At 58.4% G+C, this 21,711-nt stretch overlaps 1 protein-coding gene across 1 annotated transcript in view; it reads right to left on the bottom strand.

Annotated features, from left to right (window-relative positions):
* Positions 1-676: 676 nt before the first annotated feature.
* Positions 677-21,711, bottom strand: part of KCNJ12 (potassium inwardly rectifying channel subfamily J member 12) — a 37,349-nt gene continuing 16,314 nt past the window's right edge. Inside the window, exons 2-3 of the mRNA XM_061143694.1 lie at positions 11,359-11,477; positions 677-5,207 (exon numbers count right to left, since the gene is read on the bottom strand). Coding sequence (XP_060999677.1) covers positions 3,863-5,146 — 1,284 coding nt within the window. The 5' untranslated portion in view covers positions 5,147-5,207; positions 11,359-11,477 and the 3' untranslated portion in view covers positions 677-3,862. The remainder of the gene's footprint in view (positions 5,208-11,358; positions 11,478-21,711) is intronic.

Here is a 21,711-nt window from a genome sequence, read left to right as displayed (position 1 = left end):
CGGAATCATTGCGTGGATCTTCACTGACACAAAGGGATCTCCACTCAGGGAAAGTTTGGGCAAAGGGAAGGATTCTTTCCTTGGGGGGGTTCTTCCAACGGAGACCCTCGAGGCGACGATATTCTTAGCCCAGAACAGACCAGCGCGTCCACACTGCAGCCGCACGTGCCTGCCCTCTGCAGCCCCACTGCCCCCACTTCAACCCCTCTCAGCTCACCCACAGCGGTGGGAGCCAGGCCTGCCTCATTCTGGGGGCTCAGCACACATCAGCCCTGCCCTCACCAAACCCCTGTGGGAGAAAGAGAAAGGGAGGCACAGGCCTGGGGAGGACCCTGCAGGGGCCCAGGGCCCAGCTGTGGTGGCTGTCTGGCACACTTGGGCCAGGTCACAGCCTGAGGAGCACTCAGGGGTCTTGCAAGGAGGCCGCTTCTGTCCTCTCTGTCCTCCCTCATCGGCCTCTGTGGAGTGCCCCCCAGGTCACGGGGTGTTGGGTGGGGGTGGGGGGCAACACGAGGGGCAGTGTGCACCACACCAGGCAGGGCCTTTAAACACACGTCTGCACACGGCGCCACTCTAGGAGGCTGAAATGAGTGTAGTGTGGTCTAGTCTCGTGGCCTACATCTCCAGACACTGCTGTGTGTTGAAAATAACATGAAAATTCTCCTCGTTTCACCATTTAAAATATATTTGACATCGATTTAACCTTTGCAGGGGCCTCCTTCCCACCAGGTCCCCTGCCCCCACTGGGAGCCTCTGGGGGCAGGGACTGGGCGGCACAGCACCAGCAGGTATGGCAGGCAGGGGCACCGTGTTCTGAGAAACACACCTGGGCCTGACCGGACACGAGTGGCCCACAGAGACACACACGCCACCCTCGGCAGGCAGGTGCAGCTCTGCTGCCGGAGCCTGGCTCATGCATGTACATGTGTTTGTGAACAGATGCACACAGGCCTCCTAACATGCAGTCGTGTACAGATGCTCACCTTTGGAGGTGGCACACTCACACACTCGTGTGGCTGTCACCTTGTGCCAACGTGCACAGAAGCCTCACCCTGTCACCCATGCTCCTTACATGCCCACGTGGCCAGAATCGGGGCAGAGGGCTGGTGGGACCACAGCTGGGGTCTGTCCTCAGTGCTGTGTGCCCAGCCCCATAGCCTGGAAACAGATTAACCAACAAACATACAAACAGACCCATGGGTAGATACACACGTAGTATCATCCACAGACACCACCTGTCCGGATTCACACACACGTGGAGATGGTCGTGGGCACACATCTGCAGGACACTCCCATGCACAGACTCGAGCACTTCCAGGAAAAACCATCACTGGACACACTTCACCGGCACATGGATGAAATGACTCAACATGGGAATTCACACCTCGGCTCTCACACACTTGGCTCCAGGCCCCTCCCCACGTAAGCAGCTAGCTTTCTCAGGGCAGAGGGCGCCTTGGGCAGCTCCAGCCTCCGCACCACCAGACCCAGGCTGCCAGGAAGCTTCCTGGAAATACCACTGCCAGGGGGCAGGGGCAGAGCAAGTTTGTACACCCACCTGTATAGCACACAGGCAACATGTGACCTACACATGTGTGCCCACAGACTCCCACACAACACACGTGCTCACACACACAGAGCACATGGCACTGAATACCCAGTGGGTTCACACACTCCACACCCCACACACAGGCACACACACCCCAGGGACCACCTGATCCTGCCTCTGCACACAAAGCTCCTCCATCTGCCCTCCTGCTTCAAGGGCACTAAAGAGGAAGACTATTTTGGTCTTTAGCACAAGCAATAAATAAATAAATAAACACAGAGGAGGCAAAAAGCAGATAGTGGAGTTTGAAAACACAGCATCTGCCTTTGGTGAGAGATGAAAGGCAGCTCGGAGTGGCCCTCCTGCAGAGTCTGTGACCTGAGCCGTCCAGTGTGAGCCTGGGAGGTGGACAGGCCTGAGAGGAGGTGCCCCAGGCCACTCCAGACAGCTGGGGCCTGGGTGGGGTGAGTGGAGGGCTGGCCTGGCAGGCCTGTGTGCCAGCCCCAAGCGACCAGGGCCATCTGCTACCCTTATGGCTCCCACGGGGACCCCACACCCCCAGGACTAAGGCTGAAGAAGCCTGGGGCTCAGGGCTGCGAGGGACAGAGGCCCATCCAGTAGATCTTGAGCGGAAGGGCCGCCTCCATCTACCTCGGATTGACCCTTTTGACTATTCCTGACTGAAAGTTAGGGTGCGATCTGAGGCCAGGGCAGGGCTGTCTGGGTGGGAACGGACAGTTGGTGCCAGGACCCCGCATGGCCCCTGACCTTGGGGCAAGCCTCCAGCTGCCTCGGGGTGGGAGGAGGGGAGGGGCTGGAGTCCTAGCACCTCCTGGTCATGAGTTGTCCCACAGCACCTGGGCAGGTGGGCCGGGGAGATGCCTGCTTTCTAATGACTGAACAGCCCAATCATATGTGAGCACAATGCTCTCAGCAGTCCCAGGAAAGGTCCAGACTCCATCCTGAGGCCTGGCCCCTGCCAGCTGCTTTCTCCAAGAACAAGCCTGTGCTGGGCAGCTCTTGGGCTGGCAGAGCCAAAAGCCAGTGACAAACAAGGAACCCAAGCCTCTACCCGACCCAGAGGTGTGTGCTGACAAGCTCACCTTTCCTAGGGCACTCCTGTGCGTTCAACATCAGGGCACAGCCCGGCTGGGCCCCACCCGGGCACACCTGCACTGCTTGCCTTGGGAGGGTGGGGTGCCAGGTCAGCCCAACCTCTGCAGAGGAGTATGGTGGAGTCGGGGGCTGTGAAGAGGACGCGTGAATCCAATTAAAAACAGTGACAATTGGAGCCAGACTCCCAGGGTCTCTAAGGCACGACTCATGCTGGGGCCCCGTGGGGATGGGGCTGAAACACTGCCTTGGAGTTGGGGAACCCAGCTCTCCTTCCCATGGAGCCATCCACCCCCACAGTTCTGGGGAAGGGGTAGAGGCCGCTGGGCAGAAAAGGAAAGAGACAAACAGGAGAACCCGGCAGGTCAGGGTGGGAGGTGGCTGGGGGTTAGGTCCCATCCCGGCCCTGAGACACGCCTCGCCGGAGGCACAGAGTCAAACTTCAAAGTTCTTCCCAGACTCTTCCTGGCCCTTACCCCCACCCCAGTAACACTGGAAAGCTTCCATTAGGATCATTAACATGGTCTCGGTATTGCCATCACAAACGAAACCCAATTCACTTTGTGAGCATAAAGAATGGGGGTGAGCCCCACGCCTACCCTGCAGGCTGCACCATCAGGCACATGCGCTATCTTCACGGAAGAGAGGCCTACCCAGCATTGGGAACTTGCTGGAAACTCCACTCAGCTGCTTGCACCCTAGCAGACTAACAGAATTCTAACTGTCCTTTTTTCCCCCCCAACAAATTATAAAAATCAATCACATGTTAATTTTTTTTTTTTTGTAAACAGTCTTACTCAAACTAAGATTGAGAATGCCAAAACTGGTGTTTCTCCCCAAGGTAAAAACCAGTGAGGCGCCCTACTGCCTGCTGGCCTTCGCCCGCAGAGGTCGGGTGGCTGGTCAGCCGTCTCTGGACAGCCTGCAGCTCCCTCCTCAGGCAGAAGGCCCTGGCTCCTGCAGACCAGTGCCCGGAGGCCACCTCCCCACCCCTGGGCCTGCCCCAGCCCCGGAGGCAGCACAAGCCACCCACTCTCCCGCCAACATTCACAGGCATTGTAAAGAAACATAAAACATCTAAAACGCTACTGAGTCTGCAACCAGGGCCCAAGCTCATCCTGCTCCGGCCCAGAGCCCTCAAGGGCCTCAGGCCTCTCCTTGGAGGGGGCAGATGCTGCACCTCGGCTGACCGACGGCAGCTCAGATCTCAGACTCCCGTCTGTAAGGCCGCTGGTCAAGGGCTGTGCCGGCCTGCGGCCTGTCAAAGTCGCGCCTGGCCTGGGGGCCGAGGCTGTCTTGCTCTCCGTCCGCCTCGTCCTCCTCGTCACGGCTCAGGAAAGCCAGCTCATTCTCGTAGCAGAAGGAGTTGGTGCTTGGCAGCAGGAACTTGTTCTCCACCAGGTCCTTGGCACTGCAGCGGGGCGTGGATGGCACCTCGTAGGTCTTGTGGAAATGCGAGTAGTCGATCTTGTACTGGTTCTTCTCCTCAAAGAGGACAGGCTCAAAGCGGTGGCCCCATAGGATCTCGTTGGCCAGGTAGGAGCTGCGGGCCTGCGTGGTCATGGCCGTGGCCTCCACCATGCCCTCCAGGATGACCACGATCTCGAAGTCATCCGTTTCCAGGTCCTGCCGGCTGATGCCGAACAGAGGGCTGGCCTCGTCGATCTCGTGCAGGATGGTGATGGGAGACACCAGGAAGATGCGGTCCAGGCCCTTGTCAAAGCCGACATCAATGTCGATCTGGTCCAGCGGGATGTACTCGCCCTCCTCCGTGACCCGGGGCTTGATGAGCTGGGCCCGCACGTGGGCCTCCACGATGTGGCTCTTGCGTAGGTTGCCCACGCGCCACATGAGGCAGAGCTTGCCGTCACGCAGCGCCACCACCGCATTGTGGCTGAAGAGCAGCGTCTGTGCGCGCTTCTTGGGCCGCGCCATCTTGGCCATGATGGCGCCAATCATGAAGGAGTCGATGATGCAGCCCACGATGGACTGCGCCACCACCATGAACACGGCCACCGGGCACTCCTCGGTCACGCAGCGCAGCCCGTAGCCGATGGTGGTCTGCGTCTCGATGGAGAAGAGGAAGGCTGCCATGAAGCCGTGTACCTGCAGCACGCACGGCGTGCGGCCGTGCGCCTCCGCGGGCTCCAGGTCCCCGTGGGCCACCGCAATGACCCAGAAGATGACCCCGAACAGCAACCAGGAGGCGAGGAAGGCCAGCGAGAAGATAAGCAGCATGTAGCGCCAGCGGATGTCCACGCACGTGGTGAACATGTCCGCCAGGTAGCGCTGCGACTTCTCATCCATGTTGGCGAACTCGATGTTGCACTGGCCGTTCTTCTTGACGAAGCGATTCCGGCACCGGCGCCGCGTGTGCACCTTGCCGTTGCCGAAGCCGTTGGCGCCCGACATGGTGACCAGGTGCAGCCCGTCCTCCTCTGAAGACACGATGCTGTAGGGGTTTGTGCGGCCGGACGCAGTCATCCAGGAGGCGGGGGCAGCGGGACCCCGCTCGACCCCAGACTGGCTCAGGGTTGGGCAGCTCCTGCAACAGAGAGGAAGGCAGGGCTGATGGTGGTACCGGCCTGGTAGCCGCCGCCCCCCACCCCCACCTCCACACCTCAGCCCCCGGCCCAGCCATGGTTGTGAGACCCAGACTCACCCACAACCAGCTCCTGGTCCTCCCTCCCATCTTAGCCAGCTCCTTGCCTGCCTCCATCCTCCCAGCTGCTCCAGACAAGAACCCTGGGTTCTTCCTCAGTCCCCCTTTCTCCCACCAAGGGCTCTGCTTTCCAATATATTCAGGATTCAGGATCCATCTCCTTCGTCTACCCTCCTGGCCTGAGTCCTTGAAATCACCCACGAAGACCAGCCTGAAAGCCACCTTGCTGGCCTTCCTGCTCCCACCCTGGTGCCAGTGCTCATGGCAGCCACCAGGAGTCAGTCCATCTCGTCTCCAGCCTTGCCCTTGCTCACCCCGGGGCCCACCTGGACACCCTCTTCCAAGCCCTGGCTTTGATGCCTCGGGGGTATCTCCCAGGGCCTCCCTGCACCTGAGAAAACTATACACCCCCCAGAACCCCACCCGAATCCCACACATTCTCCCTGACCTCCTAACACTAGTGACCACAACAACAGCTTGCTCGGGGCTGCATAAGCCGTCCCACTATGAGACCACCAGCTCCCTGAGTACAGGGGTTTGCTGTTTGTTCACAGCAGTTTCACTCTTGGGGCCTGGACCTGGGCCTGATGGACACCCAAAGCTGGACCCACCACCCTCCTGACACTCACACTCTCCCTCAGGTGCCTATTCTCACTGCCCATAAGCTAGGCCTGTGGCCTCCCCATCAGCAAAGGTGGCTAGAAGGGGGCCCATGAGTCATCCTCCAGGGGGGGTCACTGCCTGCTGACCTCAGCCTGGGGACCTCTGCCACCCCTGCCTTCCTCAGCTCTAAATAAGAGCATGTGGGGAGCACTCAGAAGAGTCCTCATCCTCAGCCCACTCAGCACAGCACCTGGTTGGCAAACACACTCGCACACTGGGCAGTCCCAGGCCACACCTCACGGCACTGTTCCCATGGCCAGACAAACCCTGTTCTCACTGCTGGGGGCAAGCATCCAGGTCCCAGATGCACAGGTAGCCACCCCTCCCCATGGCCCTGTTGGCTCTGGTGCAGCATCTGTAGACGGGAGATCCCAACTCCACTTGGCCCCATGGGTGGGCACTAAGGCCATGTGGCTGTCCGTGTCAGGCACCAAGCGGGAACAGCGTAGCAGGGCACTGATGGGCCCCCTGCACCGCCCCCGCCCCTGAAACCCGAAACCAGTCACACCACGAGGTCAGAGTCAGACAAGCCTGGGAGCACTTCAGTGCACTGAGATGCTGAAGCCCCAGAGAAGGTCCCAGGGCAGCCGGTCCACGAGAAAGAGAATGGAGGTGACAGCCAGGAGGTGGCAAAGTTGGGATCAGCCCTGGTCTGTGGGACAGGGTACAGCCAGAGCTGCAGAGAGGGCACCACCTCTGACCTCTGCTCCAAATACCTGGGAGAAGGTGAAGGTGGAGCTCACTCAACCAGCCAGGCTGCAGACCCCTCCGGGCTCCATCTGGTTGCCAGTGTCACTGGATCCCCAGGTCTGGCAAGTACACAATGCTCCCAGCTCATCCATCCACAGGGAGAGCAGGCCAGACCTGTCAGCAAACACTCCTGGGTCACTCCTCAGCAGCCCAAGGAGGTAACTACTGTGGCTATTTCTACTCTCTGGATGGAGTTTCAGAGAGGTCAAGTGACTTTCCCAAAATCACATAACCACTAAGCAGGAGAGCTGAACTCAGAACTACTTCTGTCTGACACAAGGTCTCTCAGTGTGGGGACCCCAGGCTCTGTGGCAGCTCTCCTCACACTGCCATTCTCCCGTACAGATGCTCCAGCTGACTACCTCACCCTGGGTCTGAGGAGCTGAGGCCTGAGGTTATAATGGTGGGCGCTGCTTCTGCCTGGGCCAGCAGGCAAGGAGCCAGTGGTGGGGGTACCCCAGGGACTGTGCCTGGAAGACAGCCCAGCCCAAGATTCCTGGGCCTTCCAAGTGGAGGTGACCAGGATGGGGCACTCAGAAGCCGGCAGCATGCCACCGGATTGCAAGGGGCAGGTCTGTGTGGCTGGGAGGACTTGTGGGATGTCCAGCAGATCACGGCTGCTTCGGGTAAGGCTCTGAGCAGCTTGAGGCCTATAACAGGGACAGAATCAAAAGAATCAAAGGCCAGGAGAGCCCAAACTGGCACGACTGTTCCCAGCAGCTGGGCAGCCTCACATGGAGGCTGTGACTTGGCCTGCTCCCAGGCAGGTGGCGGGTGTCACAGTGATCACTGGCATCTCTGCCTGGGCTGGGTGCCTATGCCCCACCCAGACCTATATCTATTGATGTTTCTCCTAAAACCATAGAGAAAATCCACAGGCCACATTCACAACCACTCCTCCACTATTCAGAGCTGGAAACTGGTACTTGGAGCAAAGTCACCCAGGCAAAGACCCCCGGAAGCCAAGGAGCAGAGACACAGCAGACAGCTCTGTGTGCACATGTGTGCATGTGTGTGTGTGCATGAGATGCCAGGGGTGTGGGGAATCCTCGCAGGTACTTGGTGAACACACCACCACAAAGAAAGGCTGAGAAAAGGACCCACAGTAGGAGTCCTGGCACCACAAACTTGCCAAACATCCAGGGACCCTCCATACACAGAAGAAGGCAAGGGTGCAGGGCTCTGTGGTCTTTAAGGACTTGGTTTAAGAAATGTGGGGGACATCCCTGGCGGTCTAGTGGCTAGGATTCTGCACTTCTACTGCAGGGGACCTGAGTTGGATCCTGTCTCTGGTCTGGGAACTAACATCCCAAAAGTTTTGGCAGGGCATGGCCAAAAAAAAAAAAAAAGAAAAGTGGGACAATACTTCCCTCAACAAGGGAAGTACAGGCCTATCTGGCTCCTGCTCAATGGGTGCATATGGTTAGATTAGACAGACAGGAAGCTAGATTTGCTTTGCTGGAAGAGGCCTTAGCAAGCAAGGAGGCTAGCTCTCCATTTTATAAGTGGGAAAACTGAGGCTGAGAATTGTTCCGGTCACAAAACACCTCGTGGGCCAAGATGAGATACGTAATAAAGACAATAGTTAATACCACAGCAGTTGGAAGCCCAGGTTGACCGGCGGGGGTCCCAGATGTTGCTAGGAGGGGAAGGGGAGGCACTGGGATCCCCCACCTGAGCCGGGACAGGCGACTACAACAGTGGAGGTGGGGTGTGAGGCACCCCCAGTGGGCTGGACCCAGAGACCCCCAAGGGGAGGCAAACCTGTCCTGATCCCAGCGTCTCCAGAGCCGGCATGCCCGCCGGCCACAGCACCCACACACAGAGGCTCCAGCACCCAGAAGGCTCAGTGTACCAGCAGGGACTGGGCTGGGAGCTTTTAGGCAGGCAGCTAACACATGACTACCGGTGGGGCCGAATCATCAGGAGGTGCCTCCGGATGGAGTGGGCCACCCTCTGCCAGGTCCCCTGAGGCTTTGGGCCTTAGGTTTCTGCAGCATCTGAGAGGAGACCGAGGTGAAGCCAAGAAGCACTGACTAGTTGGGTCGATAGAGGGGTCACTGAGGAGGCGCTCAATGTCCCCCTCCCTGGGAGGCTTCCCAGGTGGCAGGACCCCTTCATAGATGTGAACAGAGTGATTAGTATTTGTCAGGCAGTTACTACCTGCCAGGCACTAAGAGCTCAAACAACTCATGTAATCCCTTCTTATGACTTTCTGGGTGAGGAAACTGAAGCTCAGAAAGCTTGAGTCATTTACCCAGGGTCACATAGCCTTTCATAAGTGAGCACCTAGTGTGGGGAGTTGAAGAGAACTCAACTCCCCATTTCCTTATCTCCTCCAGGCCCCAAGGCCAGATTGTGGATATGATATTGTATTCCTAGCCTCAGTCCTCAGGGTCCCTGCAATGCCACGTGGTGATAGGATACAAGTAGCCCCTCTCTCAGCACACAAAAGCAGAGGCAAGACCCTCACCAGCACTCCTGATCTATGGCCATTCAGGGCCTGCTTGGAACCCAGGGAAGGGACACTCACTACCTCATGGTCAAGTCCTTACAAGTCCATGGTCAACTGGAAGAATCCTTACAAAGCACTTGTCTCAGGGAAAGCCAGCATGTAGCCTACCAACACTTCCTCCCCAGTCCATGCCCAAAGCAGACATCATTAACCCATCACAGAGCACTTTCTCACTACAGCCTGTGGTGGCCATGTCCTCTTTTCTAATCCAAACACTATCTATCAGACTCAGCACAAGGGCTTGAAAAATGCAACCCTTCATCCGCAGGTGGGGAGATGGAGGCTCTGAGAAGGGTGCCTTCACTCAGTCAGGAGGGAGCAAGAGGTCTGGGCCAGGCTTGGAGGGTGCACCACAGGGAGACAGGGCAGCTCAGGGTGCAAAGGTGGGACAGGGGCATCCCTGGGGTAGGGAGGGCAGGCTGGCACCTCAGAGTCCAGTAAGCAGGCTAAGGCTGGTTGGGGAGAGCCCAACACCTCTGCCCTCACAGTCTGGGGTGATGATGGCCATCTCCTGTGCCTGCCCACCTTTCCCAGACACAGTCCTTCCCCTTCCCCAGATGTCACCCCCAGGCTGTAAACATTTGGAGTCAACACTGTGCAGGCCTTCAGGGTGGGGCCCCTGCAAGGTCCATGTGACGTCTGAGGAGAGCTGTGTACTGGTGATGGGCCTGGCCGACGCTCAGCTGTCCCTGGGGCCTCCCCACTTCCAGGCCCACCTGCCCAGTTTCCAGCCACCAACATACAGTCTTTCCGCCTGTGCAGCGGCAAGCCAGGGAGCAGTTCCCCACTCCAAAGAGCACACTTGGGGTGCCTGCTCTACTAAAGCTCGCAGGGCCCCTCAGGCCTGAGCCTTCCTCAGGCCTCTGGGCTGCTCCACAGCAGGGACTCCCAACCCTTAGCCCACCACCCCTATGTCCTCCCAGCACTGCAGAGCCAACAGGCTGCTCCTCTTCTCCAAAGCTTAGCCCCTCCCCTCAGTCTCCTTCTTTCCCCCACTCCCAGGACCCTATGGGGTCACTGGGTAGCCCAGTCATTTCGCCAGTCACCCCAGCAACAGGCCTGGCCACCTCCCTCCTCCTCAGCCCCCAAATCCACTCCCTCCCCAGGTCCTGTGCATTTTATCTCCTGAATGATCAAAGCCATCCACCCACTCCTTGCCCACAGACCCCTCCTGTCCAGGCATTCCTATCTGGACACTGCAACAGGCTCCTTATTGATGTTCCTGTGGTGACCCTCACCCCACATGGTCCGGTCTCCAAATCACAGCTAATGGGAATGCTGGAAATCCATCGGTTAGGAACCAGTGGAAGCCCACCACTTCCCTGAGGCCCTTTTAGATTTCTCCAGCCCTGGCCTTCTTCTGTTAGGACCAGAAGGCGCTTTTCCACCTTGTGTGAGAGTTGGTTTTGCCTTGGCCCCATCTCTGGCCAATCTCAGAAGTCCAGAGAGATTGAGGAAGGCCTGGAACAGAGCGGGCACCCAGTAAATGTTTGCTGCTCAGACAAAGACAAGGGAATAAGCTGCTGAACAGAGGCATAGATGAGGAGATGGCTGAATCAATGAATGAGGAGATCGTTACATGTACCAGTGGGTGGTCAAGCGTGTAGATGGATACACGGGGCTGACAGGTAGATGGATGGATAGAGGATGACTAGAGGGGTGGATCAGTTAGGTGGGTGAGAAACGTCTGGATGAGTTGGGTGAATGGATGAGTGGGTGGATGGATGTTTGAGTGGATTGGTTGATGGATGGATGGACTGAGCGGATGGATGGATGGATGGACAGAGTGGGTGGATGGATGTTTGAGCGGATGGATGAATGAGTGGAAGGACAGATGGACAGATGAATCTATGGATGGGTAGGTGGTTGGATGGATGGATGGATGAATGGCTGACTGGATAGCTGGCAGGGGAGGTGAATGGATGGAAGGATGGCTGGATGGGTTGGGTAGGTAGATAAAGAGTTAGATGGATGGAAGATGGATAGAGGGTGGATGAGAGGTCACATAGGTGGGCGGATGGGTGGATGGGCAGGTGGGTAAAGAGATGAGTGCCTGGATGGAAGGATGACTGGATGGACAGGTGCACATCCATGACCCAATCTTACCTCTGGAACTCTATCTTCTAAGTAATGGTGCTCACCAAGCAAGTGATCGTCTTCAAGGCTGCACTAGCAGTGGCTGCCATGTCCCCACCAGCTGGAGAGGCCTCAGTGGCTGGAAGACCCTGAAGTTGACAGAGCACAGTTACCATTCTCCTTGGTGTGGGGAGTTCAACAGTTATAAACTTCCACACAAACCCCCATTTCTGCTTGCTTTCCCAGGACCCCATGGAAGGTGGAGGACCCTGTGAGTCTGTTCATAACAACCCTTCAGAGAAAGGCAGTATGATGTGGGCCCCCAGAGAAAGTGACCGCTGACAGTTACTGAATGCCTATTGCATGCCAGACACTTCGTAGGTGCTTCACAGACACCAACTCAGGCAAGCCTCACGACATTGGAACCCTATGAAGTCGGAGTCACTGCTGCTCCTGCTGCAGAGACAGGGGCACCATGTGGTTCTCCTCAGTCACTGAGGACCTCAGGGTGCGGCCTGTGCACCCGGATACCTGCAGAGCCTTCAGCACGCCAACCACTGAGGTCAGGGCAGTGAGCAGGGGGACGGAGGCATCAGGGAGTCTTTGGAGGCGAGTCCACCTGAGATGTCCTCTGGCCACGGTGCCCATGCAGGCCACTCTCTCGCAGCCACCACTGGCGGGCGTCCACAGTCACACTGGATCTTCCAGCTGGGATTAAGGGAACTGGTGGTGAGTCAGCCCCACATCACAAGCCTTCTGAGGCAGCACCATTGGTGGGTTTAGAAGCATACAAACCCAGTTTCAGTTGCAACTCTGCCTCTCCTCATATGCCACCAGCCATATGACCTTGGCTGAGTCACTTCCTGGCTCGGGGCACCTGCTCGAGCTTTTAGGAGGTGGCCTGGCTGGTCTCCCTTCACTCCAGGCTCACCTCAAGACACCCAGCCCTCAGCCCCCTGCTTCCCCATCCCTCATGGTTCCCAAAGCAGCAGCCAGGGGCGTTGCCATTGGCCCCTCTAAAACCAATGGAGGCTAGACCCTGGACTCCCATCAGGCAGCTGGACTTTTGACAGTGAGGACCAGTTCCAGGGCCTCTGACCTCTTGTCCTTCTCCTGGAGTGGACACCCACTGTGTCTGGCCCTGGGTGCTGGGTTCCTGACCTCAGTGATACTCCAACTTTCACAGCCCACCCTGAGGGATAGAAGGGAAAACTGAGGCTGAGAAGAGCGAAGTCACCAAGAGCTGGAACTCTGAGCAGGGGAGATGACACCTGGCCATGGGGAGGGCAGACGAAGGAGCACCTGCCTCCCACCTCCTGGCGTCATTTGGCCTGCCTGCCCAGGGCTCTTTCAACCTCTGCCTCCCTGCTCCCTAAAATGGGCTTTCTCCTGTGAGGGAAGCAAAACCAGCTCCACAAGGAGGAGGCGGAGCCTTCAAGCAGAGCAGGGACTTGCCCCGGGTCACAAAGACACAGAGTGAGCGGCAGCTCAGAGACAAGAGCCCAGGATCTGACACCCACCCAGCACTCCGTCTTCCCCTGCAGTGGCCACGGCCCATGAAACAGATGTGACCCCCAACCCTCGGAGGTTCACTAAACATGTTCCCGAGGTGGGGGGTCCATAGTCCTCAACAGGGAAGGTCAGCGCAGGGGCAGCGTCTTCAGCTGACGGGGATGATGTGACGTGACAGCGAGACTGTCCCTCGGCCTCCCAGCAAGCGAGGGGAGCCCTCCGCTTTTCCCCCAGGACTGCCCTGTCAGTCAGGGGCGGGTCCCTTCCCCTTCCTGCTCAGCTGTGCTCCAGTGCCATGGGGGGAGTGCCCTGGGCACAAGCTGGGCACCACGTGGGTCCACCACCACAGTCACCGTGCTCACCAATGACAGCCTCCCCTGGAGGGTGGGGCTCGGGGACCAGCGAGCCTCAGCCCAGCATTCAAGGCCTGATCACCTCCTAGCTCCCAGTGGGAACTTCCCTGGGCCTCAGGCTTCTCATCTGCAAAATGGGGAGGCTACAAAGAGGGTGTCCAATGCAGCAGACGCACAGTAAATGCCGACTGTCCCAGTGTTCTAAGAGGATGACACCCTCCTGTGTGGCCCGGTGTGTTGCTCTCAGGACGCACCCAACAGGCACTGAAGCAGGAGAGGCCTGAGCTCTGCAGGGGTTGGGTCTGGCCGCCCTGCCCCCACCCCCCAGCTCTGTGCCCAGGGTGTCATCTCTGGCAAGGGTGCCCAGTAAGTGCCGGCTACAAGAACCACAGCGACCACAACCCCTCAGGCCCCTCAGACTCCGTGGCCTGGAGACAGGGGCTGGATGCACTGACCACAAGGCTGGGCTGAGCCAAGCGGCCGGGAGGGATAAATATCCATTCTCTGAGCCCCGAGGTGAAGCCAGGGCAGGAAGTTCTGGCCCCCAGTGTGGAAGACAGGTCATGCCAGGCACCAGGAAATACTTCCGAGGGTATTTTTATCTTGAGAACATCCTTCCACGAGGAGTAGGAGCTGGAGGGAGACAGGGTGTCCTTGGCCCCAGGGCCCTGGAAGCAGCAGAGGACAGAGGCTTCTGGTGCCCTTTGCTAGACTGGCCATTATAGACTGCCCCATCCCTGGGCCTCCTTGGGTCACGGGACCAAGTGGAGCCAGGGGGTCTTGGGGTTGGGTTACTCATGGGGCCCCAGCTCTGCTCAGTCACTCTGTGACCTAGGACAGGCCCCCATCCCTCTCTGGACCTCCCTCTGGGAGGCAAACTTTCCTGAGGGCTCGCTCACTGCTGGACTCAGCTGGGCACCAGGGGCTCTGTGAGGGACCAGCAGCCTCTGTCGACAAGGGGCACCTCATCAAGCAGGAAGACAGCAAGCTAGGTCGCAGCCACAGCAGGCAGCATCAGTGGCACGGTCAGAGCCTTTGGAGGCCAGGAGAGGAGTGTGACCCAGTCAGGGGACAGGGGACTCCCTGGAGAGGGCCCAGCTGAGACTGACCACAGCACTGCCAGGAGCACCCGGGGTCCAGAGAACAGGGTGCCCATTGGCTCTGCTCCTCACACACCGGGCCTTGGGCAAAGCTTGCCCAACTCTGAACTCTGTTCCTACTACACACGAGGGGGCTGGCCCTTCCAGCAACTGCATTCAGAATCCTAAAGATTTGGGGCTGAGCAGGGCGTAGAAAGAGACCCTAAAAGCAGGGAGGTGATGGGCTGAGTGCCTGCGCACTTCACACCAATGCATGTAGAAGCAGAGGTCCTGAGAGGCCCTGCACGTCATTTTAGTGAGTTTGGACTTGACCCCAAGGTCAATGGGGTGCCAGAGAAGAGTCTGAAAGTATAAAACCAGAGGCAGTATGGCTTGCATTCAACTCTTGTCTCTGTCCCTTCCTGACCTTGAGCAAGTCATATAACTCTCTGAGCCCAGTTTTCTCACCAGTGAGATGGGATGAAGAATGTTATCTATTTCATGTGGTCATGATGGGTTTCATCAGGTTAGTACATGGAGCTGGAAATATGCTGGTCCCCCCACGCCTTCCCACCACCACATCTCTGAGCCTCTGACTCGCCCTGAAGGGGGAGGGCCTGGACTGCACTTCACTCCAAGCAGGAAGGGGAGAGCAGATAGACAGAATGGGAGGGACCATGCAGTGAGCGAAGGCACTGTGGTGTCTGTTTTCCTTAGAGCTGTAATTTATCACTATTCAACTTAAGTCTCAAAACATTTTCTAAGTGTGCGCAGGAGAGCAGAGACCTGAGACAAAGGGACAAGAAACACCCTGGGATGTGAAAGGCCATGAAACAAAAGGTTGGAAAATTGTCCACCATAAAAATATTCATGATGTTGCTTATTAAAATGCATTATAAGCAAAACGAAAGGTAAATGATAACGTTTGCTATAGAAAGGGCTGATATACTTAGTATATAAAGGGTTCTTATAAATCAACAAGAGAAAAGGACACAGTGGGAATGTGAACCTCCCATCCTCAGTTGGGGACGTCTCAGAAATGTCCACACCCAGAGCCTCAGCCTGGGCTGGACCCTCATCTCAGAAAGCCCTGCTCTGCATTTCATCCTTCAAGTTCCAAGGATGCCTCCTCTACAAAGCCTTTCAAGATTTCCCTGGGTCCCCTGCTGCTCCCTCCCAGGTCCCAGCAGCACATTTCTTAGAACCCTGGAATCGAATGCCTAGCTTCTGCTGAGTGCCTGGCACTGCACCCAAGAACAGTCCAGGTGAGATGGCCCACGTGTCTTTGAGCAAGGAGGAAGTAAGTTGCAGAGAGAAGCATTGTGTCCACCATCGGCAGGCCTTGAGCAGCAGATCCAAGCCCCGCACCCACGACCTGGCCTCTGTCCCTCTGCGTCCAGCCACCTCCTCCCTAAGGAGCCCTCCTGACCGAGGGCCACCTTGCTTCACGGCAGGCTGGGCGCGGTGTGAGGCCTTCCAGCCAAAGGTCAGGCAGAACACGGCCTGACTCCCGGCCTCAGTGACCCATGGACCTGGACGCTTGCTAGGGGAGCAGAGGGACAGTTGTTTTCTCAGCTTTCCTCTTCTCTCCATCCTCATCTTGTAAATCTAGCTTTATTTGGGGAACAGAAGATACACCAGGAAGGCCTGACAGACCTCTGAGGTCCAGGGTTCACCCTGGGATGGGCCTGAGGCTGTGCTCTGAGATCAGGAGTCCAGGAACAGGGTGGCCTTCCGGACGACCCATCATTCCACCCAGGATCCTCTGGAGAGCTGGGCTCCAGGAGCACAACCGAGGCCTTAGGCCTCCGCCTGTTCGATGGACAGGGCATTCACTCACTCAGCAGACACCGCCTGGGCCTCCACTGTATGCAGACATGGTGCTCAGGGCCAAGATTGCATGGGGGCAAGGCAGACAAAAACCACGCTGAAGAGGAAAGAACCGAGTCATACCTGAAGCAGAAAGGCCACAGGAAGACCTCTCTGAGGGGGTGACATGGGACTTGAGGCCTGCAGGAGACAGCAGCGTTCTTGGAAATATGAGCAAGGACAAAGCCCTTGAGGCTGGGATGTCGCTCCCTGTGCTCAGGGAACTGGAGGGAGGCAGCGGGGCTAGAGCTGCGTGTGCCGGGGCACCCGAGCCTCCTCTTTCTCATCTGCCAGCAGTAAGAACAATCCACGCCCCAGAAATGGCTTTTGGAGGAAACACTCCCACATCCTGCCTTGCTCGAGGAGACTGAGGCTCAGGGTGGGAAGGCAGCAAGCTAGAGGGCATCTGACCCTCTGACCCACACAGCCTCACACTGGCTTCTGCCACAGACGCTTTTCCAACCCTAACAACTAGAGCTGTGCACCCACGTGGACACTGTGACACGTGCTACTTGCACTCACACTATGGTTCCTTTGGATAGTCACAACAGACTGGGGCTCAGAGAGGGTGAGCACCATGCCCAGGGTCACACAGCTGGTTCAGCAGCGCTGGGTAGGAATCACTGGAGTCCAGATTCAGGGCCATGGAAACCAAGACTCGGGCACTGACCACATGTCTGGCCCCGATGTCTCCAGGAAAAACCACAGTTTTCTCCAAGGGGCTCAGGACTGCCTCCTACAGGAAGCTTTCCCCTGGCTGCCTCTCCTTCACGGCAAACCAGTACTGGGGGAAGGCAGGGGCTGCAGAGAGCCCAAGACTAGGGGACGGGGGCCTGGCGTCTGGACCGTATTAGGCCCAGCTGTGCTGTGTGGCCTTGAGCCACTGACCCTCTCTGAGCCTGTGCCCAGGAAGATGAGGTAGATAGTGGGGGTGGTTTCCCCAAGAGCAGGAAGGCTGGCCACTGAGAGCCCCAGGAAAAGCTTTCTCCTACCTCTGTGTGCACCTTTCAACAATCCTGAGACTCTGCCCCAAGAGGAAGCAACAGGGTCAGAGAGACCTTGCCCCAAGTCTACAGGTTAGTCAGTGCCATCCTTAGGCCGGGCATCCTGGAGAGGTCATGCGTACCCAGGGGCTGGAGCACATGACCAGAAGCCAAGGGATGGGGAGGCTGCTCCCACCTTCATCTGAACTGTCAGCACTGCCAGCAGCCGGGGCTGGGGAATCCTCCTGCACACGGTCCCAGCCTCGCCGGCTCCAGCCTACCCTCCTCTACCTCTGAGCTGCGTGTTTATATGACTAATCCTTGCCTCATTTCCAAATTTGTGAAAGGGACCCAGTTCTACTGCCTGCCTGTTAGTCTACGCACAGTGCCCAGACCCCAGTCCAGCACACAAAGGTATGCACAAGCATGTGTACACGTCCTGCGTGGACAGACGGCCTGGGGTGTGGGTGCATGTGACTTCAGGAGCGTCAGGGTGTGCATGCACGTGGCCCCAGTTTGTTTCCCCAGAAACAGATCTAGAGTGGAGGGTTTAGGAGCAGGCAGTTTACTTGGGAGGTGACCAGAGAAGGACAGTGCTGGAAGCAGGTGCTGTGGGAGCTGGAGGCTGCAGGGGCTGGGAGACAGGGTGCTATGGTTCATCGCACAGCTGCGTGGCCAGAGGTGGCACTCATGTAGAGACCAGGGCACGAGAAACAACGCTCACACACTGATCGGTGAGCATCTACACACCCCTGCTCCTCTGGGAACATCAGCAAAGGGGCCTGGGCTGTGCCCTCATGAGGGCACATCTGTGCCTCCATCATGCCAGGGCCAGACACCCTGGGGTGAGTCTCCATGTGTCTGTTCTTGCATGCATGTATCTGTATATGTGAGCTGTGTGTACACACATGGGTAGGAGGTGTGACACAGCCATGCACACATGTTCAGGCTACATGCATGTGCATGCACTGAAGTCCCTCACCTGACCCTGGCTGCAGCTGTGGGGTGAAGGAGATGGCTGGCCTGGTCACCCTGGTAATGGGGCAGGAGCTGACTAAGCTGGGGCAGCCTTGGTTCAAAAGAAAAAAAAAATCAAACCACTGAACACAAAGAGGAGCAGGAGGGCTGAGAGGGCCAGTCTTGGCCCAGGCTCCACTCGCAGCCTGGCTTGTCTGTCCTTGAACCAGTGAGGGCTGCCAGAGCCAGGACACGAGTGCTCGACCCAGTGGGCAGACAGTCGGTGGTGTGGGGTCCCTTCGGAGACTCGGGAGCCCACCCGGGAAGGCAGCAGGCAGGGACAGGGACTGGGTGGGGCCGCCCTGCAGGCTCACCGGGCCCCAGGAGAGGGCGCTCCAGACGCCAGGCACACCAGGGCCGCCGGGCCGAGCCGCACGCGTCACCCTCTCCCGCCTGTTGAGGCGCTAACTGCACCGCCGCCTTGAGGCCGGGGCACTAACCCGGGTCGTGTGATGATTTATTCACGAGCTCCCGTCCCCTTCCCGTCCCCACGACCAGCTCGTCAGCCTCGCTGCCCTGCCGGCTGGGGAGGGAGGCGGATCCTTGCTCGCAAACATTGCCCGCTATTTATATCTCATCAGACGGAACCAGCCGGGCGCCGCTCCCCGCAGGCAGCCACCCGGCAGCGTCAGGCGGAGTCGAGGTGCGCACACTCTGCTCGGGAGCCTGGGCCAGACCTCCGCTCACTGCTACAGGGGCTTTGCCCTGCCGGCTCACTGCGTCCTGAGAAGGCCCTCTGAGGGAGGGTCTGCTGCTGTCCCCAGCGGGCAGATAAGGAAACTGAGGGCTAAAGTGACTTCTCCAAGGCCACACAGCCTATAAGATGCAGAGCTGGGGACGAACCCCCAGCCAGGCCGCCCCCAAAGCCTGGGCCTTCGCTGCCCAGCACAGACCTCCCCAGTTGAATCCCAGAGGCGAGGGACTCATTACGACTCCTGTTTTACAGAAGAGGAAACTAAGGCTCAGAGAGGAGAAGGGACTTGCCCACGGTCATGCAGCCGGGAAGGGAAGCCAGACATATGACCCTGCCTGGTAATGTGCCCCAATCCATGCCCTGGTGACCCTCCGGTGCGTGCAGGGAGCAGCCCCGGGGGGAGAGAATGGCTCAGCATAGCCAGTCCCCACTGCTACCTGAAGCAGAAGCCATGTGGAGCCCCTTCACCTTTCAAGGTGGCCCTGCCTCAACACCCAGCCCACCTTCCAGACAGCTGTGGAGGCCAGCTTGCCAGGCTCCAGTGCCTCCAAGGGCCCAGCTGTCAGCACAGGGACAAGTGTGAAGAGGCTTGGCATCCTACTGCTAACCTCTGACCATCACCCTCACAGACAAGGGCCCCTTCACCAGGCCACAGCAGCACTGGATGGGGGATTCCGGGAATCCCTTGCCCATCCCCCAGGCATCCTGTAATCCCTGGCTTCTCTTGAGACCCTGGGAACTGAGCCAGCTAGAACTCTGGCTACCGAAGGGCAGTGCGGGCCCCTCTCGGGGCCTCAGTGTCCTCATCTGTAAGACAGGTGCACACAGGCCCTCTGGGGGACTGGGCCCTTGAGACGTGGGGCCCAGCACCGGGCCTTCACACAGTCACCACTCAGCCTGTGGCCACAGGGTAGAGGCTTTCATGTCAACGTTTACAAAGCGGGAAGCAGCCCACCTGTGACCCACAGAGCTGCATGGGCTTCGCATTGTGCCAATTCTGGGCTCAGATTCCATCTCTGACTCCTTGGTTGTGTGTCTAGGCACCTGGCAGCCCCTCTGAGCCATGGTCTCCCTGCCTTCCCGCAGGCCTGTCCAGGTGTCTGCCGGACTCCACTCCAGCCTCAGCAAGCGCCTGAGAGCCAAACAGCTCCTCATTCCACTCGACCCCAAGGTCAGGGCAGCAGACACCTCTGAGGGACTCCTCCACCTGGGCCTCCCCTCGGGGCCCAGTGAGGGCCCGCAGTGCCCCGGCCACAGGGCACGGCCCCTCCCTCCCCTCCCCCAGCCAGTCCACAACCCTGCCTGTGTGCTGACTACGTGCAATCCTAGGGTTGCAGCTCAGACGAGGCCCAGAGGAAGCTCAGATGTGACTGCTTTGAGGACTGACAAGTTCATAAAGAGCCTAGAGAAGAGTGACCACCATCACCATCATGAGCAGCAGCAGCATTTCTGTGCCAAGCACCAGGGGGACAGCAGGAGGGACCTGCTCACTCCAGCACTGGCCATGCTGTGCGCTCGTGGTCTGTTTCCAGGCCTGCCAGGCCCCAGGAGTCCTCAAGCATGACCAGGCAGCCCTTTTCTGTGGCCCCAGCAGGGCCAAGAAAGGGTTGCTGGAAAGAAGATGAACGCATGTTTTCCAATGGTTCGCCTCTGGCAATGCTGAACCCTAGCAGCTCCCACTGGCAGAGTGCCAGCCGCTGGCCAAATTCTGCCTCATCCCTCGGCCTGGGTCTGGGGCCACCCCCACCCTCCATGGCCCCTGGGTTTCTTTGTGTCACACAAACCCTGGCCACACTAGGTGTCCTGAGTTTCTGGATCTGATTCATCTCACCCAGCACAATGCCGGGCAGGAGCGAGGGCTGATGTCTGGGTGCAGAACCCGAAATGAGTGTGCACGCCCACCAGGACTTTATCTCTATGCTCTCCCTTAAGCCTCCCAAGAGTCTTGCTTTGACATGAGAAGAAACTGAGGCACAGGAAGGTGGCCTCTGAACGCTGAAGACTATGTAGGCTGTGACCAGCAGTGGCAACAGCCCCCTTGAGCCCTGGTGGCACTCCCAGCCCCAAGCTTAGGGAAGCCACATTCTAGCCCGAGTGGAGGCCCTCAATGGAGACGTGGAGGCTGGAAGGTGAAGCAGGAGGCTGCACTCGGGTCTCTGCGGCCTGCTGTGTATAGTGGTTGTAGGGACAAGCCCAGCACCTGGCGGTGGGCACTCAGCCACCAGCTGTGGAAGGCAGGGCAGGGGGTCCTCACTGTCCAGGGTCCACCAGCCTCCTGCCACTCAGGCCTCCACCTCCTATTGACAGGTCACCGGTTCAGGGGTCTCAGGCCCCCAGAGGGGCATTAAAGGTCCTGGCACCAGGTCAACAGCCAGCAGACAGTGATGGCCCGATAAGCAACGAAGAGGAGGTACCAGGCCTGGCACAAAGGCAGGGAGTTGCAGAGACTCTGTGCCCATCAGCAAGGGCAGCATGGGGGTGAAGTGAGCAGACCAGCCCTGAAAATAGCCAGGGATGTGGGGACAGACCATTTGGGGCCCTGAAGCCAGGCTTTTGAAGGCTTCTCTGTCAGCCACAGCCAGACTTCTACACAGAGGCTCAGAGGGACACCTCAAGCCCCAGAAAGTCCCCGAACCCCTCTGAGCCTCGTGCCTTCCTCTGTAAACAGGGTCAGAAGAGCACTGGCCCCTCCTGAGGTCACCTCAGCCATGCATCAATATCCATGAAAGCCCAAGGCAGCAGAAGCTTCCAGGAGCGTCCTTTCCTGAGACGGAGGAGCCCGCCCTCCCTGCAGCTGGGGAGGGGGGGCGGAGGGGTGACAGGGTCAGAAAACCCATGAGCTGGGGAGGTGCTGGGATAGAGTGCAGGACGGGGGA

The sequence above is a fragment of the Dama dama genome, chromosome 5, assembly GCF_033118175.1.
Source record: "Dama dama isolate Ldn47 chromosome 5, ASM3311817v1, whole genome shotgun sequence".
In the NCBI taxonomy this organism is placed as follows: Eukaryota; Metazoa; Chordata; class Mammalia; order Artiodactyla; family Cervidae; genus Dama; species Dama dama.
This window is presented reverse-complemented; position numbering and strand designations above follow the sequence as displayed.